This window comes from Argentina silus (genome assembly GCF_951799395.1).
Source record: "Argentina silus genome assembly, chromosome: 4".
Classification (NCBI taxonomy): domain Eukaryota; kingdom Metazoa; phylum Chordata; class Actinopteri; order Argentiniformes; family Argentinidae; genus Argentina; species Argentina silus.
This window is the reverse complement of record NC_139658.1, coordinates 9554584-9577361: the sequence shown is the minus strand read 5'-3', so window position 1 is coordinate 9577361 and position 22778 is coordinate 9554584. Positions and strand designations below refer to the sequence as shown.

The window sequence follows — 22778 nt, the reverse complement described above, 5'->3', positions numbered from 1 at the left end:
ATTTCCCCCCAGTCATAAGCAAGCGTTCAGGATTGGAGGTCATCTATATGCAGCCCTACGAAAGGGAGACCATGGAGGAGATCCCCTGTGGAATGGCCAGGAGGCTGGCTGAGAGAAGATGATGGTAATGGGAGACAGGCTTCCCCAAAATCACATTTCCAGCTGACAAAGGGAATGGAATGGGCCTGGGTGGAGGGAAGACTGAGGATGGTCTGCTTATCGGAAAAAGGAGGGGATACCTAGAGTGCTCTGAGCTCTCACATCACCCAGCTCAAACAATCAATCAAACACAAGTCCCACTTTCAGAACAGCAATAGTGTCAACCCTCTCATGTGAGGAAATGCCAGGATCAGCATCTGAAATAGGTTTCATATTCCAAATGTACTCAAGATATTACAATCACATTTTCCCAAACCTAATCTGGGCATAGCAGTGTTGTACATTAGCATAGTCAGTGGCTGGCTGACAAATATCTCTTTCTTTTGGAGCTCTCTCTCTCTCTCTCTCTCTCTCTCTCTCTCTCTCTCTCTCTCTCTCTCTCTCTCTCTCTCTCGGAGCTAACATCCCTCTGTCTCACTGGCAACTCATAGTTACAGTCCCGTCTCGTCTCAAGGTGTTCACCACTGGGGATGAATCATATCTGGTTTACATACGTTTTGTCTCTTTTTGGGGGGGATTGAGGGATTCTTAGGAGAATATTCAGTCATTTTTCTCATTACGTAAAAAAAATATGTTGCATGTAGAGGAAAAACAAGCTGAATCCAGTTCCACGAATCCCCGGGCCTGGAAGATTGACTGAATCAATGAGAACGACTGAGATCGCTTCGGTAAAAAGACACACTTGTCTCCTAAAATGACGACAGCTGACCTTTTTGAATAAGGTCATTGATACAAACACCAATTAAGGGGAGAGGAGCGTAATTGAAGTTTAAATGATGTCAACCCAAGCAAATCGAGGCCAGCTCTGATTGGCATAGAGCCGGAACAGCAAGTGGGGAGACGTCAGTCAAATTCAGGCCCTCACTCACACTCTCACTGTGACTATTTATTTCCTCATCATTGAGCTGACAAATCAGCTATTCAACTATTCCAGAATATGTTTAGATTTGTCCTTGTGTGTTTCTGTGTTGCCTTTATCTCACTCTCAGACTCTTCCATCAGCCTATTCCTTGCTCAAGGTCGGAGTAGTAGCCCTCAATAACAGATCTGCAATCGGCTTATTCTACCTCCTAACCATCAATCATTAGCGGGCTAAAAAAACAACTAAAAACTAAAAAAAAATCACCCTGAATCGTGGGTTACAAGCAACTTCTTCCTCTTCCCAATCCCTACTGCTCTATTTACACCTATGTGGGGGGAATCCCCTGGAAATACTCCAAAGCTCCTCCCCCTTCCCAAGAGCCTGGTTCCACCTCACTACTGTGCTCCATCATTAAATATTCATCCCTTCTCTGTGAGCTCATTACTATCACAGTTCTGATTGGCCCAGACAGAAGTGATGGATGCATGGTGCTTTTGTATATGGGGCTTTGTATCTTTACATTATTCATCACATCACCATCAGTGATAAGACAGAGACACGAGATCCTGGGCTTTCCTGACCCTTCTCCTACAGTACATTCACCAAGACCTGACACATGCTGTCATTCTTTCTCCTTATCTAGTACTCTTTCTCTTGAAAAACATATATCTCTCTCTCACACACACACACACTCACCCACACGCACACACACCCACACACACCCACACACACACGTACAATACACAAAATAGTATAATACACACACCTTATGTTCATGGACAAACACAGGTTTCTTGTACAATAAATCTATATTATCCGATAAAGAGCTGTTTTCTATAACAGACTTGTCCAGGGACACCCTCACCATCTGCTACATCCTGAGCTCGAGGCATTACGGAAAAGGAAAAACACCTGAAAGCATAACTGATGGTGGAAAACTAAGTCACAAGAGATGGTAAGGTATTTCTGTCATCAGGGGGAAGATTTTTTATAGATTCAAGATGGAGCCCAGAAGGTGCCCAGGGACCTCCATCTCTATGTGTCAAATAGTGTCAACATGTATACCTCAAGCATGTATAGGTATAGGATTGCAATCAATAAGATATGCTATTCACCAGATGGTATGGGAGCTGGGTGTACTGTATATGTAAATGAAAAAGCACAGCGGATGACATTGGCAAGGAGCCCATTGATGTGCCAGACTACAATGTGGGTGAATTAAAATCAGATTGGGATGAGGCTATAAGGTGTTAGCAATTAAGTTGTCCTGTTTGATAGGACCACAGTCATTAATCATCCAGACGTTTAATCACAGATGACTGATAGCTAATAAAACCCAAACGTTAAGAGATCTGTGTGACAGTGAATCCACGCAGCTTTATTAGCTCAATCTCGTGACTGATTTGTTAAACATGCTATAATTAAACAGTGGTTAGTGCGGTGTGCTTTTGGGTGTTAAGCAGTGATCCTTTTTAAATACCATTTCCAGGTCACTTGACTGCTGTGTGGTCTTATCACAATAGCACCAGTATAAAACTGCATTTTCTACAGTCTATGAGATGTGCACATGTGAACTGAACTTCCAATCCAATACACTAACTGATGACCTGAAATTATGGGGTTTCAAAATCACCTTTGGAACAGATCACCTTTTGGAACAGACACAGCCTGTTGACTATCTCCAGAAACCACGGATATTTTTTAGATTATTTAAGCTTTCCATCAAGGACTTGTTCAGGTGCAGTCAAAAGAGAATTGCTGTTTCCTCCTCTAACATCCCCACCCCTGGGATTCAGTCATCCAGGTTAAGCCTTCCACAGGTGAACTCCACCACACTCTAGTGAGCACCAGTCTAGGTAGTGGCTTAGGCTATGGTTGTGTTCTTTGCAGATAAGGAGGCATTTTTACACGCTGTGTGCACAATAATGTGGGTTGGCGCCCCCCAGGGGACAGTTCTGGCTCCCTTCCTCTTCACCCTCTATATCTCGGACTTCAGGCACAACACAGATACTTGCCATCTGCAGAAGTTCTCGGATGATTCTGCTATTGCGGGATCTGTCAGTGGAGGCCAGGAGACCGAGTACAGAGGACTGGTGGACAGTTTTGTTGAGTGGTGTGAGCAGAACAACCTGCTACTCTACATCAGCAAGACAAAGGAGATGGTGGTGGACTCTAGGAGGACTAGGGTCCCCCTGTCTCCTGTTTCCATCCAGGGAGAGGACGGGGAGGTGGTCCAGAGCTACAAGTACCTGGGGGTGCACCTGGACAATAAATTGGACTGGACTGGTAACACAGATGTCCTGTACAAGAGGGGCCAGAGCTGGCTTTATTTCCTGAGGAGGCTCAGGTCCTTTGGCGTGTGCAGGACCCTGCTGAACATGTTCTACCAGTCAGAGGTGACCAGTGCAGTGTTGTACGCAGTGGTATGCTGGGGGGGCAGCATAACAAGCTTATTAGGAAAGCTGGTTTTGTCTTCGGTGTCACTCTGGACACTGTGGAGGGGGTGACCAATAGGAGGATGAGGACCAAACTCCTTGCCATCATGGACAATCCCTCCCGTCCCCTACATGACACTGTGGCTGCTCCTTTAGCAACAGATTATTACAACCACATTGCACTAAGGAGCGCTATAGGAGATATTTTCTGCCTGCTGCAATAAGACTGTACAACAACTCCTCTGGCTGGCTTGATCGGGGTGATCAGAGTCAGGCTGGGGGATGTTAAATCATACTGGACTGTTCTTACTGTATATAATGTTTCAGATGTCTATTTTATTTTATTTTATTTTATTATTCTATTGTCACTTTATTTAGTTGTTGTTGTTTGTGATGTGAGCTGCTGTAACGCCTTAATTTCCCCTCGGGGATGAATAAAGTACCTATCTATTTATCTATCTATTTATCTATAATGCCGCTCCTCCATGTTCTCGGGCTTGGCATTACACGGCTCTGGGCTTCCCTCACCAAGGGGGATTGGCATGGTTCCATACTTGCGCATGCTGTGAACCGCTCCTTGAGTGTGTGCTTAGCCGTGGCCCACTGCCCACTGCCCACTGTGCACCTCACTGATACAGATGAAGTGGATTCACAGGACTAAAAAGATGGGTGCACACAGAGAGAGCTGCTGGCCTGCTCCTCCACCTCCTCTTGCTGCACCTCCTCCTTCCTATCCTTCTCTGGGGTTCAGAGGAGAAGAGAAGAGCATGTTCCTCTTCAGCCACATCCTGAATTATTTACTCCAATCAACATCTCTGCTGGGTCTGAGTGCTTGGCTCGCCATTGTATTAGAATACCATTATAAAATGCTCAGGATGCAAGTGTGACAAGCTGGCTTCTTGACCTTTTTCCCTGTTCATAATTGTACAATTCCAGAACATGCATTTAAATACCCTTCCTAGAAACCGTCTGTACTGTTCATGAATGTGGCCCAGAAATGATTTATAAGTTGTATAACATATACAGTATAAGCAGAGATGTAAGTGTGTTGCGTTCTTTGCTCTTTGCCTTATGGACTCAGAAGATGTCTAAATGACTGATGCATTGTCTTCTACTGTGTTCCCTGAACATGTAGCCAACACCTCACCCCTGGACCTAAAGATGTGCCGATGTGCCGGTGTGCCGGTGTGTAAGGGGAGAGAGAGGATGCTGTGCTCATTACTCTAACCTCAACCCCTAACCTTTACCTTACCATATTCCATTAAATTCTTGAAAATATGTTCGACAAAAGTCAAAAAGCCAAAGAACTGTTTTTGATTATAGGTAGCAAATATGTGTATAATTTGATCTTTCAGGGTTCTTGAAATTAATCTCTGGGAATATTAAAAAAAATATAGGTCTACCATCAAAAATCACATTTAAGAGAATCATTAGGCCTATAGATCATTTATAATTTGCTTGATGGTTGATGATGTCTGTTGATTGCACCGGCGTTTTCTCTTGCTCAGAAAAGAAATGATGAAAATGAAAAGAGGAGTGCTCCCTGAAAACACTGGGGTCCAAGCTCTCCAAAATGAGCTCGGAAATATAACCGTCACATACAAAACTTAAGTAATTGCATTTGTGCTCATATTATTAGCATACAGTAGCCTTAGCTATTGGTAAGATCAATATTGAATATTGATATGGCAAGCAAGTAACCCTGCGTTAGTTCATGATACACCTCCATGATAATCTCTCACTCTTGTGAAACAATGGGGTCGGTCTATCCTCATAAAAATGTAGACATTCTACAGATAATGAGATTAACACGTGCTAAACCAAAAAAAAAAGAGATTAGGCAGTTGGTTTTGTTTCAGCCGCTTGTTACTTGTTAATCTTTTGATAATCCTTTACAGTCGTAGACTATACTCTTAATTCATCGGTAGCGTTATTACAGGTAAATGCACATGGTTGTAGGCTGCATAGAATATACAGAACAGATGTGCACATAAAACGCTCGAGAGTCTTACCTGTGCGGTATTCACTTCCCAGCGATGCCAAGTCCGATATGTTGCATTGATTCGCTCAAACACTTCATATCCTTTGTGATTACTTTTGATAAGTCGCCTGTTCTGCTGTTGCCTATGCCGAATTTTGCGTTGTTGTTGACTACACACGATGAAGGCAAGAAAGACTTGGAGCGGGTGAAGTTTTCGCGCCTCGCAGTCGCGGCGCGTATGAGTAACTGTCCTTGGTGCTGAAAGAAAAAAAAAGACTCAGACGAGTGCGCGGATTCCTTGAGATTTTCTCCAACGGTCAGTGGTTCCAAGTCTCATTCTCACCCACCATGGGTGCCAATTCCTCTTAGCCTTCACTCCATGCTCAAAACTGCGCGTCGACCTGTAGAAGCCCAACTGCAACAGTCAGATAGAGATATTACAAATAAGATCGCGCTGTTAAGGCTGGTACCCTACAGAGTGATGAGTCGAAGCATGAAAAACATATGCTCTTCTGTGCAAGAGATTTATGTTCATCAAAGGATTTTTTTTTTCAACGCTGAAGTTTACGAAATGACTTTAAAACGGATGCACAGACCCAAATATGTGATATGGCATTTTGACATAGCTCAGTCTACGGTCCAAACGCCTGTGCATGATAGAGACTCTGAATAGGTGTGTCTGTGGGTTAACGAGCCTGCACGCTTTGAACGACCACTCTGACTACCAACAGAGTTACAATTGATTGATTTCGATCGGCGCAAGAAACGGATCGTAGTCTTTCTCATAAGTTTATCCAAGATGAATGTGACTATCATTAATAGTAGGTTACCGTTAACAATAGCAAGATCAATAACACTACAAATAAGAAAGAATGGTTATATAGAATTGTTGTGCTTAAGGCTTTTATTCTATTTTCTAGAGCTGCTGATTAGGCGCGCGTCGCATGCAAATGTGGAGAGGCTTGGGGAATCGCCCCGATTTTGTTGAATCGGACAGGCAAAACTCCGTAACAACAGTTCTTAAGAGACTGTTAGCTGCATCGCCGCGGGATCAATGGGCTTCTATTTTCAGTCCACGCACAAGTTCTGACACGGCAGCATTGTCAAAGGAGGGCGCACGCATGCTGGCTCCCAGGTGGTAACCTTGCGCGCGCGGGACGTGCACTCCCGAGATCATCAGTTCACCACAAGATGTGTTGCGACCTCTTCCCCTCTTCTGTCAGAACCAGATTCACACAAATGAATTGGTATGCTACGTCATCCCCTCTCCACACATCCAGTGTAATGAGATTAATAATTAACAACATGGGAAGGCTATAATCTCCATGTCCTCAAAACTCGGTGATAACCCTCCCCTCTGTGGGTTTCACAATTAATTAAATCAGTTGTCGCCCCAGCGTGTTACCCCAATGCAATATGTGCTTTCAGACTTATGCATCTTGAAACTTGCCTTTAGACAATGGCTGGGGTGCCAGAGTCATAACTACAATCATAGCAGACACATTCAGGACAGACCTCAGAAACCAATCCCTCTGCAAATTGCAATGTCAAATGTGGTTATACATTGCATAGGCCTGACCCGATCAGACAATTAACGGCTTCAATCTAGCCTGGTGCACATCATAAGATACTGATGGTTTTGACTCCAATGGACTCCTCAACTAGACCCACGGTGTTGCATATTGACTATTTGGCTTTGTTCTCTAATTAATAATAATCCATTTGACGATAAGGCAAGTGCACACCAGTGCTAGAAAAGAGAGGCCACAAATAGTGTGTCCTTAGAGCATTGATTTTGTGTGTGTGTGTGTGTGTGTGTGTGTGTGTGTGTGTGTGTGTGTATGTGTGTGTGTGTGTGTGTGTGTGTGTGGCATCCCAACACATATAGATGTAGGTTGAAATAAAACAAAATCTAATATACAATCCTCCTCTTGAACATTTAATTTCTGAAATTAACCAACGTATTTGAAATGAGTCTCAGATGATTACGCACACGCTTAGAGCAACTAATTAATGTGGAGTGAAATCCACTTTGATGCACCAAGTGAACATGTGGCCCATAAAGGGATAAAGTCTCTCCAGGGGAGACCTATCTATAGGATGCTCTCCTCACCACCTTCCATACTAACCAATGAGCACTAGTATATGAGAAGCTTTGGTTTCTTCGTGATCTGAGTATCTAAGCAAAACAGCAGTCAATTAGTGACGAACAGAGGGGAATAAACCTGAACAGTCTTAAATTGACGGATCACCTGTTAAACAACTTTAAAGGGATATTCCTTTCAAAATACAACCTAACATGAATTTTCCTGTTATCTTGGCTGTAGTTGATTCACCCAGCCAAAAGCACCTGAAAGTGACTTTTGGAAAAAGATGAGCCTCGACTGTTCTGTAAATACCATACCTAAAAGAGTACCAACGATGTGGATACATTAAAACAACTACAGAACATATCTTTAAACAATCAAACATATAGATCAACCTAATTTGGATGTTTCGTGAGAGGTGCTGCTGTCTGCTTGTTGAGGACATAATATGTTGCTGATACAAAAGTGGTTCAATGTGGGACTATTAAACGCTCTAAAGGTCCTGATCAATCGTAACTCACCAAGAATATCAGCAGCCTGTGAAGAACTGTCATAGAGAAATAATCAATGTAACAGGCACATTGTCTTTATGGTCCTGTAACAAAGACCCATGACATTACTCCCTTGACACAAAGGGGCTGGTTTTTCACGATGTTTTTGTTTCAGAGAATCATTGGTGTGGGATGAGCATGAAGCAATTCAAGGAAATGTTAGCTAAAATGAAATAGCCCCCAAACCATAACATTTTACCTCCTGTGAAGAAGACTTGCGTACTGTACATGTTTGGAGAGTCTCAAATGACACCTGTGGTTTGTATTTACTTTGATGGAATCCTGAGGGCCTGACTAACCTTTGAAGACCTTCCGTAGCTAAGTGCAGCTCTGTGAGGGTGGTCTACCAGCCTGTTATGAAGATAGATACTGTGATAATGTTATGGGCTACTGCAACACAATCAACACTTTCAGTTCATGTTCATACACTTGAGTAGGAGGTCTCTCACCCTCACATTATACTTTGTGTGCATATTGATTCTATCCACTGTCATAAACAATTATTTCTTCAACTGAGAGTGCTGAAGCTAATCGCTCCTTCACAAAGAGGGTTTGAAGAGGCTTTAAACCATCAGAGACACTTAAACATCTCTTTCATTCAGCCTTTTGAATCTCTTTGCTTCTCTCAAAAAGCAGCGAAAATGAAAGTCTATATAGACCACCAAGAAACACATGGACAAGTCTGAATGGTCATGAAGCTTGTTGCATAAAAGAAAGTGGTTATGTTAATGTGCTTTGGGTCTATCCATCATTTAATCGCATAATACCACTCCTTACTTGAGTGAGGCAAAATCAAACTCTTCTTTAGCAATTGAGAGAGAGACATAGAGAGAGAGTGAGAAAGAGAGAGAGAGAGAGAGAGAGAGAGCTGACTATCCAAATATACTGTCAATGTTTACTACACAGTGTGCAAACAGTAGGTTTCATATGAATAGAAGCGAAATAGACAATCTTGGTTCAAGTTTGCAATGGAAAAAAGGTTTATTACAGATAGAAACACACATCCACGGCATTGTACATTATCCTCAGTGTCTCGAAGCACCAAGAGATCAACACAAGAATATGTGACAATAACCAGAGTGAGTCAAAGGGCTATGCCATAGGTGATAGGATCATCAACATGCTATAAGTTGTTATAATACTCAAACGAAGTGAAGAACTTAGTATATCCCTGATTCAAGTCAAAGTATATGAATTCTATTGGTGCTCATCGCAGACATGAGTAGTTACAGAAAACTCCTAGGCCAAAGCAATAGAACAGATTATCTGAAAGCCGGAGATTCCGATTTTTTCTTTTGTCTTGCCACTGTTGTGAAATTGTTACATCATTTCCACTTGATTAATAAAACGACTTTCTGACAGTTTTCATCTCCCAAGTTGCATTGTAAATCCTAGCCCTTGATGACGTGAAGTCTGAACTGATGTTCACCTTAAACCCTTTCTCTTACACTTCTAGAGATTAGTCTCTGTATAAGCTCTGCCCCACTTCTTACGAGTTTCCAAGGTGTCAAAGTTATTTCAAAAGGAACCTTTTGGCATGGCTGATATCCACTTTTATCCATGTGGAAGTTAATAAACATTACTTTAGATCTTTCCAATATTATATTTCCTCTGGTACAGTACTTGGTCTTGGGTCACCAAGAGCCAGTTATCTGAACAGGTGTTACAATAGGTAAATTAGGTAGCATTGCAGTCACTGTACAGTTTGTAGGTAGACAAATAAAAAAAAAACAATTCTGCACAATTACTGTAAATGCCCTTAATTCCTTCATATCATTTTTGTTCATATACAAAATATATAAAAATGGGATTACTAGACTTATCAGGGAGTGATTACAGTTAAAGGTTAGAAAGTCATTCAATTTGTAATACTTGACTTGCATCGGCCACACATGTGCATTGTAACAATGGATCTGTCCATTCCATAGCTGACTTTCCACAGTGAGGCTTACGCCATGCGTACCAGTGAATGCGAAGGCCCGGGCTTCAACGGTGCTTTACTCTGGGCCAATTCTGTGCTTAAAACTCAAGCTTTTAGCCTCCTCTACCCTCCTGGTCCTTGTGAGGCCAAACGGGACAAGGAGCACAGGATTTTCTTATTATCCAAGAGCTTTAGTTGGCTAGTGAACTTGGTGCGTGGCAGGCATAGCTCGCAGTAACTACACAATCAAATAGATTTGAATAGCGCTCAAACTAAATAACCTACAACTGAAATGTTACACTAAGTGCTTAAGTAATCAGAACCTGTTGGGAAACCGGGGGATTTGACTCCATATAACACCACCTTAAGAACCACAGAATGTAAACAAACTGGAGATCATTTACGGGGCGGGAATAGAAAGCTCAGCTGTGGAAAGGGGCACCGCGTTTTAAGCATTAACTGGCCGCTAGTAAGCCTTGGCACGCACCGTCACCGCTGTCGAAAAGCAGCTAATAAGTGTATGATTTTCTATTGGTGAATGTGTCTTGTTTTATTTTTTTTATTTTTTTTTATTTTGAAGAATGTTTTGAAAAAAAGGAAGAACTGTCATTATTGATATGTAACAAAAACAGAAAAAAAGTACAATCAAAGAGTTTTAGCATAATCTCGAAACACAGAAATGACGACCTTACACAGGAAAGTTCAGAGGTCCCGAAATATAATGGTGTGTGTCTGTCATGAGAAGTATGGCTACAGATCCACCAACAAAGTTAACATGAAAGATAACCAAAAAATAGCAACAGCTAAAGAAATCTCTCACACAAAAAAAGAAACAGCCAAAATCCTGGAGGTCAATCCCTTTCTCTTGCCCTCTCCTACTCCTCTCCATCCCCCATGGGCTCCCTCTCCTCAGCTGCGGCGTCTTGTGGAGGCTCGATGGCTCCATCCTCCGCCGTGGGGCTTTCTTCCTTCCTTTCCCTTTCCTCCTCTCTCTCTTGGTCATCTACTTGCTCCAAGTCCAGTTCCTCAAAGGAGGAGCCGCTGGTCACAGACTCAGTGGAGACCCTGTCACCAAGGTCCTTGTGTTCGCCCTGTTCGTCCCCGTCGCCCTGGTCCCTGGGCGGCAGTGAGGATGAGAAGGGTAGGGAGAAGGGGGCTGTGGCTGTGGGCGGGGCCAGGGATGTCTCCCCGCTCTCAGATGGCAACTCTCCGCTGACCAAGGTGACGTCGCTGTGGGAATCTGCATTCGCACCTGCACCTGCACCTGCAACGACATGGAGAGGAGCGTGAGGCAAGCCAACAGCTGGGTGGAGAACCCTGATGTGGTTATGTGATCATAAATAATCAAATACAGATGGGTCTGATCATAACCATCCAAATATAGAACCAGGAATGACTAGAAATTTAGAGGGTGAACTAGAGCTACATGTCATAGCTACAGGTACAAACACCTGTGAATTCAGAAATTCTTGACTTACAGTAACACAATCTATCCCCATGTACTGCAAACACAAACGTTCACATATAAGCTATTTAACATGGATATGGGTGGTGTCAATACCAGACTTCTACTGCTGTTAGTGTAAGATGGGGAAAGGAAAAGGTGGCAGTTTGTATGTGGGCAGCAAAAGATAACAATATCCCTTTCACCACACCTGGTTGGATGAGATCTGAGTGTATGCAAGACTGCATTGCAGATCTCACCGTCTGAGAAGGCAGGCATATCTCAGTGGGTGAGTGAATCTTTGATTTCCCAGCATGCTGTTGTAACCCTGTTCTGTGCTTGGATATTGTGTGTGTGTGTGTGTGTGTGTGTGTGTGTGTGTGCTGTGCCAGCTCCTCACTCATAAACCCAGTATCTTAGATTTCCTCCTTCTCTACTATGGTATTTAAGGGAGTAAATCATGATAATAGTAGATGATCACAATCCCAGCACCCTCATTTACAGCCTATCAGGATTCAGCTCCTCACTCTCGTCCTATCATGCATCGAAAAGTCAAATTAGCTATATTGAATTATGCCATATTGTCTGGTAGCTAATTGTGTATTTCTCCCATTTACCCTTTTCTAGAGGGTATTTACCCTCAGCGTCTGCTACGGTCTCACACAGGAAATAAAGAATATGTGAATTCATCATGAAGCTGGACCAGGCAGTGATGTCCTTAACAACATGATGAACTGGCTAATGCTTTCAGGGTAATTAAGAAATGACACAAGCTGAGCCTGATTAGCCTATGATCGCTTGGCCTTTTATGATGGAGGAAGCATTTTTTCCCCCTCAAGCGCCTTGTCATGATGACCTCCACAGATATTCACGATCCTATATGATTGGAGTTGTGTGTGTGTGTGTGTGTGTCTGTGCATCCATACGAATTAAGAGTTTAAATCAGTGAATTGTTGTTTATGAATGAACACAAAAACTGTATAAAGTATGACACGGCTCCTTCATAAAATGAATAACCTTTATCCTCTTCTATGAAAGGATGTAGTAGCCAGTGTTCGAAACAGGCAAAATGGTCTCCCAGTTTTGCAGACTTTTTCCCCCACCAGTGTCGTGTCATTATGTGTTCCCTCAGACAGTGTTTCCCCTCTATTCATTGTGGATTTAAGTCGAACATATCAATAACATTGTATCCAAAAAGACGGATTTCGTAACCTAATGCATCAGATAAGCACTGAGCACTGTTGATAGAACGGCGCCGTCGTCTCACTGCAACTTTAGAGATAATAACACGTTGTGGTCGTAACTATAGGAATGACATTAAATGGTAAAAGGCTCGGGGTACGCTCAGCGCTCTGTTGACATTTCCCAAAGATACGCTTGTTTTTGTAAGGAATCTTTGAAAATGAATCATTTTTGCATTAATATGAAAAGTGTATCACAGAATATTAATATATACACTCACTGAACACTTTATTAGGAACACTATACTTATACTGGGTAGGGCCCTCCCTTTGCTCCCTTTTTAGCTCCCTTTGCTCTCAATTCTTTGTGGTATTGATTCCACAAGATGTTGGAAACATTCCTTTGAGATTCTGGTCCATGATGACATGATTGCATCACGCAATTCCTGCAGATTTTTAAGGTGCACTTTCAAGCTGTGAATCTCCTGTTCTCCCACATCCCAAAGATGCTCAATTGGATTCAGATCCGGTGACTGGGAAAGCCACTGAAGAACACTGAACTCATTGTCATGTTCATGAAACCAGTTTAAATGACTTTTGCTTTGTGACCATGGTGCATTATCATGCTGGAAGTAGCCATTAGAAGGTGGGTAAATTGTGGCCATGAAGGGATGCACATGGTCAGCAATAATACTCAAATAGGCTGTGGCATTCAAGCGATGATTGATTGGTATTAACGGGCCCAAAGTATGCCAAGAAAACATTCCCCACACCATTACACCACCTCCACCATGAGAAGGTGTACAGGTATTCCTAATAAAGTTCTCAGTGAGTGTACATGTCATGTCTCAAAATCGATATCCGTCTTACCTCTGTATTGTTTTATGTCCTGGGCCCAGTATTTCAAAACCTTTAATCTGGATCAAAATTAATTGGATTCTTTTTCTTGCTATCCAGGAACAACTGGCTGATTTCCCCAATACCACTCAAAACCTGCCACATATTGTAGATCTGATCCTGGATAGCAAAAAATAATCCTATCAAGTTTCGAAATACTGGGCCCTGCGGATTTCGAGCAGAAAAATGAGGAGTCCAAGGAGACAGTGAGCCTGTCAGGTAGCCTGATACGAGGTACAGCAGCAGCCTAATGCTAATTAGTTGGGATGCTATTTTCCTCTTTTCTATTTTTCTCTGGTCTCCATAGATGTAGTCACTCTAATTTTGGCCATCCTTCAAGGGTGAATACTCCAATAACTTATGAACGGATTATGATAGAGACATGCGGTTTGGATCAATGGCGTTCTTAGAGGATTATCTGCACATGCATATTTGATTGAACACCCGACAGTGAGTAATGTTTTGAAGCCAACAATGCTATAGCTATCTACTGAATGACTTGCACATAAGCACTGGTTAAGTCTTCATCATAGGGGCAGCGAGTAAGCCGTTGCAACAGCAGTAATGGATGTGTCACCAAAGTGTGTGTGTGTGTGTGTGGGGGGGGGGGGGGGGAAGTGACGACAACGACATAAGAGTGCTTTTTAAAGGAGTGCGGAGAACTGTAAGTAAGGTTCTTGGCAGCTGCCCGCACACCTCCCCTGGCAAACTAGCTGGCAAGTTTGAGTGCTTTCAGCTTAGATGTCTAGTTAACTTCATCACAGTAATTACGGGTCATGAAGGTGTGTTGCATGTGGGGAGTGGCAGCGATGACAAGGAGACAGGAAGAGAGAGCGAGAGGCCACAAACCAACGAGCCTCTCCAATCCCATATAAATGATCAACTGATGATTTGCCATAATGTTAATCAATCTGAATAATCAAAAATGATATCTGACGAAATGATAGCAGTTAAAATCTAGAGGGTGTTCATGCAGGAGAGTGCCAGCCAATGCAGACAAAACCCCCTAGCAAAAACTCGATGATCTCCCTGCCATCTCAATTATAGCACTGCTCTCTCTGGTCATTGGGCATAAACGGTGAGGCTGAAAATAGACACACAAATGTGAGACCTTTTCACTATTGATTAATGTAAGAAACACAGCACACAGCACACCTCACCTCACCTCTTTCCCTCCCGTAAAATGTCACTCACATCCAGTGCATCTTCCTCAGGAGCCGGCTTGGTATTTATGACTACGAAACAACAACGGCTCTAAGGCTCCGGGCAACACCAAACTATCAGAAAACGGATAAAAACGGATCCGTATTCGGGCGTAGCATTTGAAACAACCTAGTAACTGAACAATGCAACCTAGCAACTCATACGAAACCTGGTTTCTAATTGGCTAAAAGGAACGAACGGACTGTGGAAAGTGAATCTCCTTCTAACTTTTTTTCCGTAAAAAACTGCCTAACCCTAACCCTGACGTATGAAATGGACAGACCCTTGTCATCTCCGTTGTCCATCAACGGATGACTCCCATAGAGACTCCCATGGCTCAATCTGTAATTAATGGATAGCATAGTTTGGTGTGGCCGGAGCCTAAGGAGGAGGCAGGAACCACAGTAGCTCAACTCTACCCCTATCACCATAAAATGGTCTATTCATCACGATGTACATGTGCAGTATAGTATGCGGGTCACACTATGGTGGTATGTAAAATAGGGGAGCAATTGAGATACAGTATCAAACACTGTCACGAAGACACCATTCGGTTCATAATGGACAGGAGAATGATTCTTGAATGAATATTTGAAAGAGGCCATCTTATACCAGCACTTGAAAGAAACTCATTAAAGAAAGATGAAGGAAGCTTCTTCTGTCTCCTGTCCCATGAGAGGAGCATGACACCGTGATACGACCTTTCCCCTGCTGGGTTCACACCCCAAAACAAACCTCATCCACACATCCAAGTGTGTTTTCACTGAGTGTGTCTCACAGGGGATTAGAGTGCAATAAACGCACAGGGTCTCTGAGCTCCTCACAGCAGTCACTCCCCCCCCTTTCTCTTCCATTCAAATCTCTCCATTGCAAACCAATCTAATTATCAGGTCCGGCATTCAGCAGATCTGAGCTTGTCTGTGATATATAGAGAGCACATCTATTATTATTTATGGAATATTAATGGGCTGAGAAACATCCTATTTATTTACCCGCCAGCAAGTCCATACAAAAAACAAACTAAAATAGTTGGACTATTCTACAAGGGAATTACAGTCCAGCGTGAATAAGCAGTGATCATCATTAGATCAGTGGTTTTATATTACGTAGGGAAATCTTGAGTTTTCTCAATAAGTGAGTCTGAGTGGGCCCGTGGAGGTTATATTGTTTATATCTTGTACTGTATCACAGCTTCTTTATGCTGCAGAAAATGACCATGCCAGGTACAGTGGTTTCAATGAGGAGCTGTGCTGAGAAATAATTGGTATTTTTAAAGGTAATTGGGCGGAGAGCCCCCCCTAGGAAGAGCTTCTGACAAAACTGGACTATTTCCACCCCGAAAAAAAAACTGGAAGTAACTTATGACAAAGCTCCCCCCAATTGGAGCCGACCATGCCTTGGAAAGTCTTTTAGATAGCATTTGCCTAAAATTAGTTGCTAAATTGGGCCCATCGGGATTATTAGCACCGAATCAAGCTCCTGTTCTTTAAAACTGTATTCAAACGGAGGAGAGCGTTTGAGGAGAGCAGGAGGTAATTAGAGACAGACAAGACTGAGGCAGGCTGGGAGTTTGGGGGAGGGAGTGGGGTGGCGAGGAAAATGTGACAGGAAATGAAGAAATAGAAGAACAGAAAGAAATTGTATTCCATCTATTCTTTCATCTACTCACCCTCCCTACAGGCGTAAACTGCTCGCATTATTCTGTTGAAAGACCCACTTTAGATTTTCATCATGAAATATGGGTCTGCGAGTTTGGTCAATATTGGTCTGTGGTGTTTTTTAATGAGGATTCTTGATTGGAAACATAGAAAACCTTAGATTTGCAATATTGCTTCCATATACAACTTCAATGGCACTGGAAAACTATTCTGTAATATAGGAAAACACAGAACCACTGATATCACACTGGTCTCCTAATGCAACATTGACAGGTCAGTGTTAAATATCCTTATCAAACAACCCTTGGTCTCATCACCATCTCCTTATCTGCAAGATGTCAATGTAATATGATATAATTCACAAGTCTTGCTGCAGCTACTGTTGCAAACCTAACATCTACCCTCCATTTTGTGTCTTTACACGATGTAATGACTATGTAATCACATAGCCTAGAAGATGCAGTGTAATTGGTATGTAATTATAGAGCCATTAGAAATAAATATACAGGAGACCATAATGACACCATTGCCCTCTTTGTACTCCTGGCGGGCAACAATCGATCTGGTCTCCCGTTCAGCTCAACAGCCACTAAGAGTGCACTAAGACTGTACTGTAGCAACTGGGCTAAAAGGGGCAATCTGGGATTGGTACATCCCGGACAGTTGTTGTTTTGAATCCCAGATCGCCTCTTGAAGGAACAACCTATGGTTATTTTGTGGATCTAATAAAACAGGTACCATTTGACTGTGTTAAAGTAAATAGCTTAATTGAGCAATCGAATGAAGATGAGGACATGTAAAAGCACATCCTCGCTAAGACACACCTGGTGGAATGGGTCCCCTGAGGCGCAGGTGTTAAACCTGCCGAGGACATTAATGATATCATTTACAACGTGTGTACTGTAGCAACAGAAAAAGAGCCACATTCTCGTAGTCTGTTTCTGGCATGTTTACACAGCGCTATCCTTCTTTCACATCTACGATTGATGAACTAAGTCCTTACACACTGTAGCAGTGACGGCCAGATTATTAAAATGCGAAGAGAGCATGAGTGATATTTTCATGTCTCTCGAGAGATGTTGTACAGACGGTCCAGTCCTGCAGTGCTTTGTGTTGATAGGCCAACTCCCAGGCACACACCCACCCCACACACACACCCCACACACCCACCCAGGGAAGCTAAGCTACACTACAGTAGAGTAATGGTACAGTGGGGTCTGGGTGAAAAGTCGAACACAATCTCCCAAATGGTGGAGTTTGATTTCCAGCACAGGCCTCTCAGACACAGCTTAGAAGCATTGATTGATCCGTTTCTCATTAAAAGAGATCCCCCATGTCTGGAACTCCAGGAGAGCGTGCTCCCTCCCTCCCTCCTTCCCTCCCTCCCTGGGCCTGCTGTACCGTCTGGACACTGTACATTGTAAACAGTCTATAGTCCCTCTGCACACACACAGACACACACACACACACACACACACACACACACACACACACAATGTACATACACACAGTCTCTCTCACGCACGCACGCACGCACACACCTGTTTGTACTGCAGAACTATGTTGTGTAAACGCTGGTTGCTATAGAAAGTGCATGCTTCAACAAGATTTGCTGAATGACGGACAGATTGATTATTAAAGCAATTCTGATTTGGTGAGGTTGGTGAAAAACCAAGTTCCTTATGTCTTAAGGTCACAAAACCATACGCCACAGAGCGTGCGTGAGAGAGAGAGAGAGAGAACAGTGTGAGGAGGGAGAGAGAGAGGGAGAGAGAGGGAGAGAGAGAGAGAGAGGGAGAGAGAGAGAGGGAGAGAGAGAGAGAGAGAGACAGAGAGGGAGAGAGAGTTACCCTGAGTTGACCTCATGGGCCAGCAGTGAAAGCTTCTCCGGTTCTCTGTTCTCCACTTTGCTACCACAGCACAGGTCACAGCGAGCAGCGGCCTCTCTAATCGGCAGGATTCCAACTCTATTTCAACTCCAATTCCAAGTTAGCATCGTTCAAATTACATGCCAAAATCTTCTCAGAGAAACTTCAAAACAAAGTTTCGTAGAGGCTATATACTCGATCACTGTTTCTCAAAGGGGGCGATCCCACTCCCCAGGGGGCATTTTGAGCTTGCAGGGGGGGGGGGGAAAGCCAGGAGGAGGGGCGGTAGAACAGAACCAGAGAAGCTTTCACTGCTGGCCTATAAGGATGGAGGACTCAGGGTTCGATGATAATTCACCTTGACAATGAAAACAGGCTGAATCATCTTTTGAAGACAACGAATGTGGTTGTCTCTTCATTATGCCTGAGACTATGCATGAAAAAAATCGAATACGGTTGTGGATTTTTTTTTTAACCATCGCATCACTAAATATGAACTTTTTCATCCATCCGAAATTCGAGCGACAAAACACCCCTTTGTCTCAATCCGGTGGTGTTGACAAATCAATCCAAAGCTGTGAACAGCACTAAGTCCCCTGAGTGCCTTTGGCGTCCGTGCCTTTGCAACCAACGTGTCTTTGTCATTAACAGATTGGCAGTGCCCTCTCCACCGTGCCCGCCGTATCCTCCTCAGAGCACGGACTCTCCATGGTAACCAGAGGCCGGTCAATACATCCACGTGTCATCAGGAAAGGGAGTGAGCACAAAGGGAATGAGAGATAACACAACCCCAAAGCACAGGGCATCAGATAACCAAAGCCATGTACTCTCTATGCATTGATTGTTTTACCGTGTTTATACGGCGTTGTGTACAAGGGGGTTTCAGAGGTGCTTCTTTGTGAATCCTCGCGTCACCCGCGGCCACCTTGCTTCAGTCCGACCACCGTTGGCCCACTCGGGCCCATCAACACCACACCACACCGTATGCTTTCTTTAGAAAACGATTTGTGTTAAGACAAAGTCAATATGGCCCACTGTGCTATCGGGAAGGCCCTGTCAAGTTGAAAAGAGTAATGGCAGGTCTAAAACACATTGCGCTTGAAGGAACATACAAGCAGTGACAGAACAATTACCCGTCCTCGTATATCAGCCGTACGATGGGATCAAGGCGGTAAGGGGAGTGGGTGACGCTCCTGAAAAAATAACATCCAGCCACATCTTTGCTCTCGGAGGCTATGTTGTTTATGTCTCGCAAAGCCCACACAGCCTGCAGTGCGGATAGAGAGAGGTCTGTCTGTAAACTCACTCAATCAGCCTCCCTCAGGATAAAGTAACTCCAAGCAAGGTCTTAGTCAAACAAGATGTTCAGTAATTAATGCTCTTGTCTTTCCTGGCCACACATGGTCTCACCGTTTTTTGCTGTTTGTTTTCTTGCTAGAAAACATCTATCTTCTATGAGTTGGTTTTAAGATACTTCTAAAGTATCTTCTGTGGGTTGAATAAGAGCTGAATGGTGGTGGTGGTGGTGGTTTAGTCGCTGTAACCCATTACTTCAGGTAGTGAAGTAGGTCGGTAGTGGGGTCAGCAAGTGAGGTCAGTATCTACGGTTGGATGGGCGAAGGAGGGGCTTAGATTACCTGTAATGTCCGTTCCTCTGTCCTCCGAATCCGAATCCTCTTCCACCTTCAGTTTCTTGGCCTCCTCTGTCATCTCTGGCACAAAGAAGTCCAACCAGCGAGACAGTGGAACCATGTAGTGGATCAGGTCCCCTTTATAGGTCTCAATATACGGCCTCGCAAGCAGATCCCTGTCCTGTGAGAGAGAAAGGGAGGGAGGGAGGGAGAGAGAGAGAGAGAGAGAGAGAGAGAGAGAGAGAGAGAGAGAGAGAGCGCGACTGTCAAGACTGTTCTACACATTTACAAGCATTCCATTTGTCTTGATCTGCCCTCCACAGCTTTATAAAACTCAATACCCCTGTGTTCAAAAAAGCAATTATGTCAACAATGTAGGGTCAGTTACTCTGAAGAGAGACTTGCTACTCGAAATCCGTGCTCTTGAGAAGGCTGATAACCAGTAAGTGTTGTCATAATGTCAAGAGTATGGCCATATAGTGGACCACATTACGAGCTAAAACAATTTCCCCAGAGACAACAGAGCTGAAGAACTATTAGAATCGATCAGTTTAACTACAAAATCATCTCTCTTCCCTTGCACACTTTATCACACATACACTACACACACACACACACACACACACACACACACACACACACACACGCACACACACACACACACCTATATGAAGTACCTCCTCCTAATTTCACATAACTTTAACCAAGCTGCCCGACAACTCTTATGTAAAAGAGCACCCTAAAATGAGCAGCTGCGCGCCGTGCGGTATGTGTTATGCAGATATAGGCAGGGATCAGAGAGCAATACGAAATTCTCCCAGTACGCTGACAACACACTTTATGTGTCTGACACATGAATATGAATTTATGGGAATACGCTCCCCCACAAGCCAGCCCATTACCATTCCATTTCCAGAGACCTACTGTATACGGTATGTCTATATCTCAACTCTCCTGGGAAGTGTGATGAAAGTGGGGAGTGTATAAATATTATACCACATTTACCCTAAAGAGAACATTAGGCTTGCATAATTGTGCTATGGTATGCTTTCATGCTGAAGAGACTCCGGCGAGATGACTACTCTATTAACCCAAAGTGGAGAGCAGGAGAGCACTGTAAAAACGGATGTAGTGCACAGTCCAGTAGGCTTATACAGTCGACCAGAGAGGGGCTGAGGACCAGAGTGACACAGAGGACACACTACTACAGGCATCCCGATGCCTTTGTGTGCACTGCTAGACCCGTGAAAAGAAAGCAAATGTCAGCTCTTTATGACTCCCAGCTGTGAGTTTAAAAGAAGCATTGTGATGCGCTGATGTTTTACAAATGGGTTTCATTAAGTGACTCGACCTGCCGTAAGGTATAAGATAAACAACAGCAGGTCCTCACCTTGACAACCAGGCTGCCATTAGACTTTATTGAGCGTACTGTAGAGAGCGAAGAGCCGTTTTGCTCTCACCGTGAGACAGTAGGTCACAAACATGTGCAGTAGACTGTAATAAAGCTTCTGTGGAAGTTGTGAAGAACAGAGAGGAGAGGGTGGGGTTGTGTGGTCCATGAGAATGCAGCCCCCCCCCTCCCCCTCCCCCCCATTCCTCCCTCCCCCACCTAAGGAGGACAAAAGAGGAGAAGGGAAGACGGGGCCAGGCCTGGGCTGGTGCTCCTGTACTCATTTCCTATTGGGCCACTGTAAAAGGGGCTTGTGATTGATTAAAGCCAATCTGATCACCTGCAAAATAGGTGTATGTACGTCCCCATGGTATGAATCACCTGCTCACACCTGCCCCCCCCCCAAGCCCTCAGGGCAGCATATGCAAATCACAACAACATTCTCCTTGAACCCGCTCAGATAATGAGCAGCAGGAAAGGAGAGTAAGACAATATGCTGCAAACACCGCCGTCTCCAAGGGAAAGGGTGTCAGGGAAGAGAGAGGGAGAGAGGAATGGAGAAAGTGATTGAAAGTGAGAGAGCAAGCGCAAGAAAAAAAAAAAGTGTCAAAAGCAGCCAAACTGCAAATAAATTACTGACAGCTACATTTGTCAAAGCCACTAAAATCGGTGCTCATTCCCGAGCGTTGGATGTTTGCTGCCTTTGCACAAATCAGTAAACTTTTACAGCGTGGGGATGCTGAGGACACAGAGGGGGGAAACGAGTGCCATTTCTCCTCTGAACAAGTAGTGCATAAATGATAGTTACTACAGAGTCATTGTGACAGGCTGAGGTAAGTATCTGACACGCATTGACACGTCTCTCTACAGCCCAACACTTGTTTTCTGATTTCCACCGTTTTCAACTCCCGCGACTGTTACACGTTTCGTCTTGTTGTCTTTCAATTATTTGTATTCACATTCCTGTAAAGCGCGTCGTGTTAGCATCCGTGTGTGAAATGTGCTCTATAAATAAAGTTTGATTTGATTTGATTTGATTCTCTTGATGGATTGGGCTGAATACGACACGACATAAATGAGTTGGTTTAAAATATCTCTGCTATCATCGTGTAAATCAAGCGGTGAGGCCGACTTTTATACTTGATGATGTTTGTATGCAGGTGTGACGGGCTGGGTTCGAACCCGGGTCTCCCACGTGGAAGACCCAAGCGTCTACCATTACTTTTACTTGAGTGGACATATCTCCAGCAGGGCTACCTCATCATGAGAGCCTGATTCCAAATCGCCTCCACTACACAAGACAGCAGTATCAGTGAAACACATCAAAGTAACCCGTCACTGTGCGTAGGTTACAGTGGATTATTACACAGACGTCATCATTGCAGACATACAATCTGCTGGCATAGTGATTTCAGTTCTAGTCTCTGTCCTCAGACCTGCTTATGAATAGGAAACCCCCTCTGTAGATGACATCCTTTTAAGTGTGGTATAGTTAAACAATGAGACCTGT

The 22778-nt window shown here is 43.7% G+C and overlaps 1 protein-coding gene across 1 annotated transcript in view; it reads right to left on the bottom strand.

Annotated features, from left to right (window-relative positions):
- Positions 1–9031: 9031 nt before the first annotated feature.
- Positions 9032–22778, bottom strand: part of tex264a (testis expressed 264, ER-phagy receptor a) — a 64298-nt gene continuing 50551 nt past the window's right edge. Inside the window, exons 3-4 of the mRNA XM_083669018.1 lie at positions 19885–20059; positions 9032–11260 (exon numbers count right to left, since the gene is read on the bottom strand). Coding sequence (XP_083525144.1) covers positions 10872–11260; positions 19885–20059 — 564 coding nt within the window. The 3' untranslated portion in view covers positions 9032–10871. The remainder of the gene's footprint in view (positions 11261–19884; positions 20060–22778) is intronic.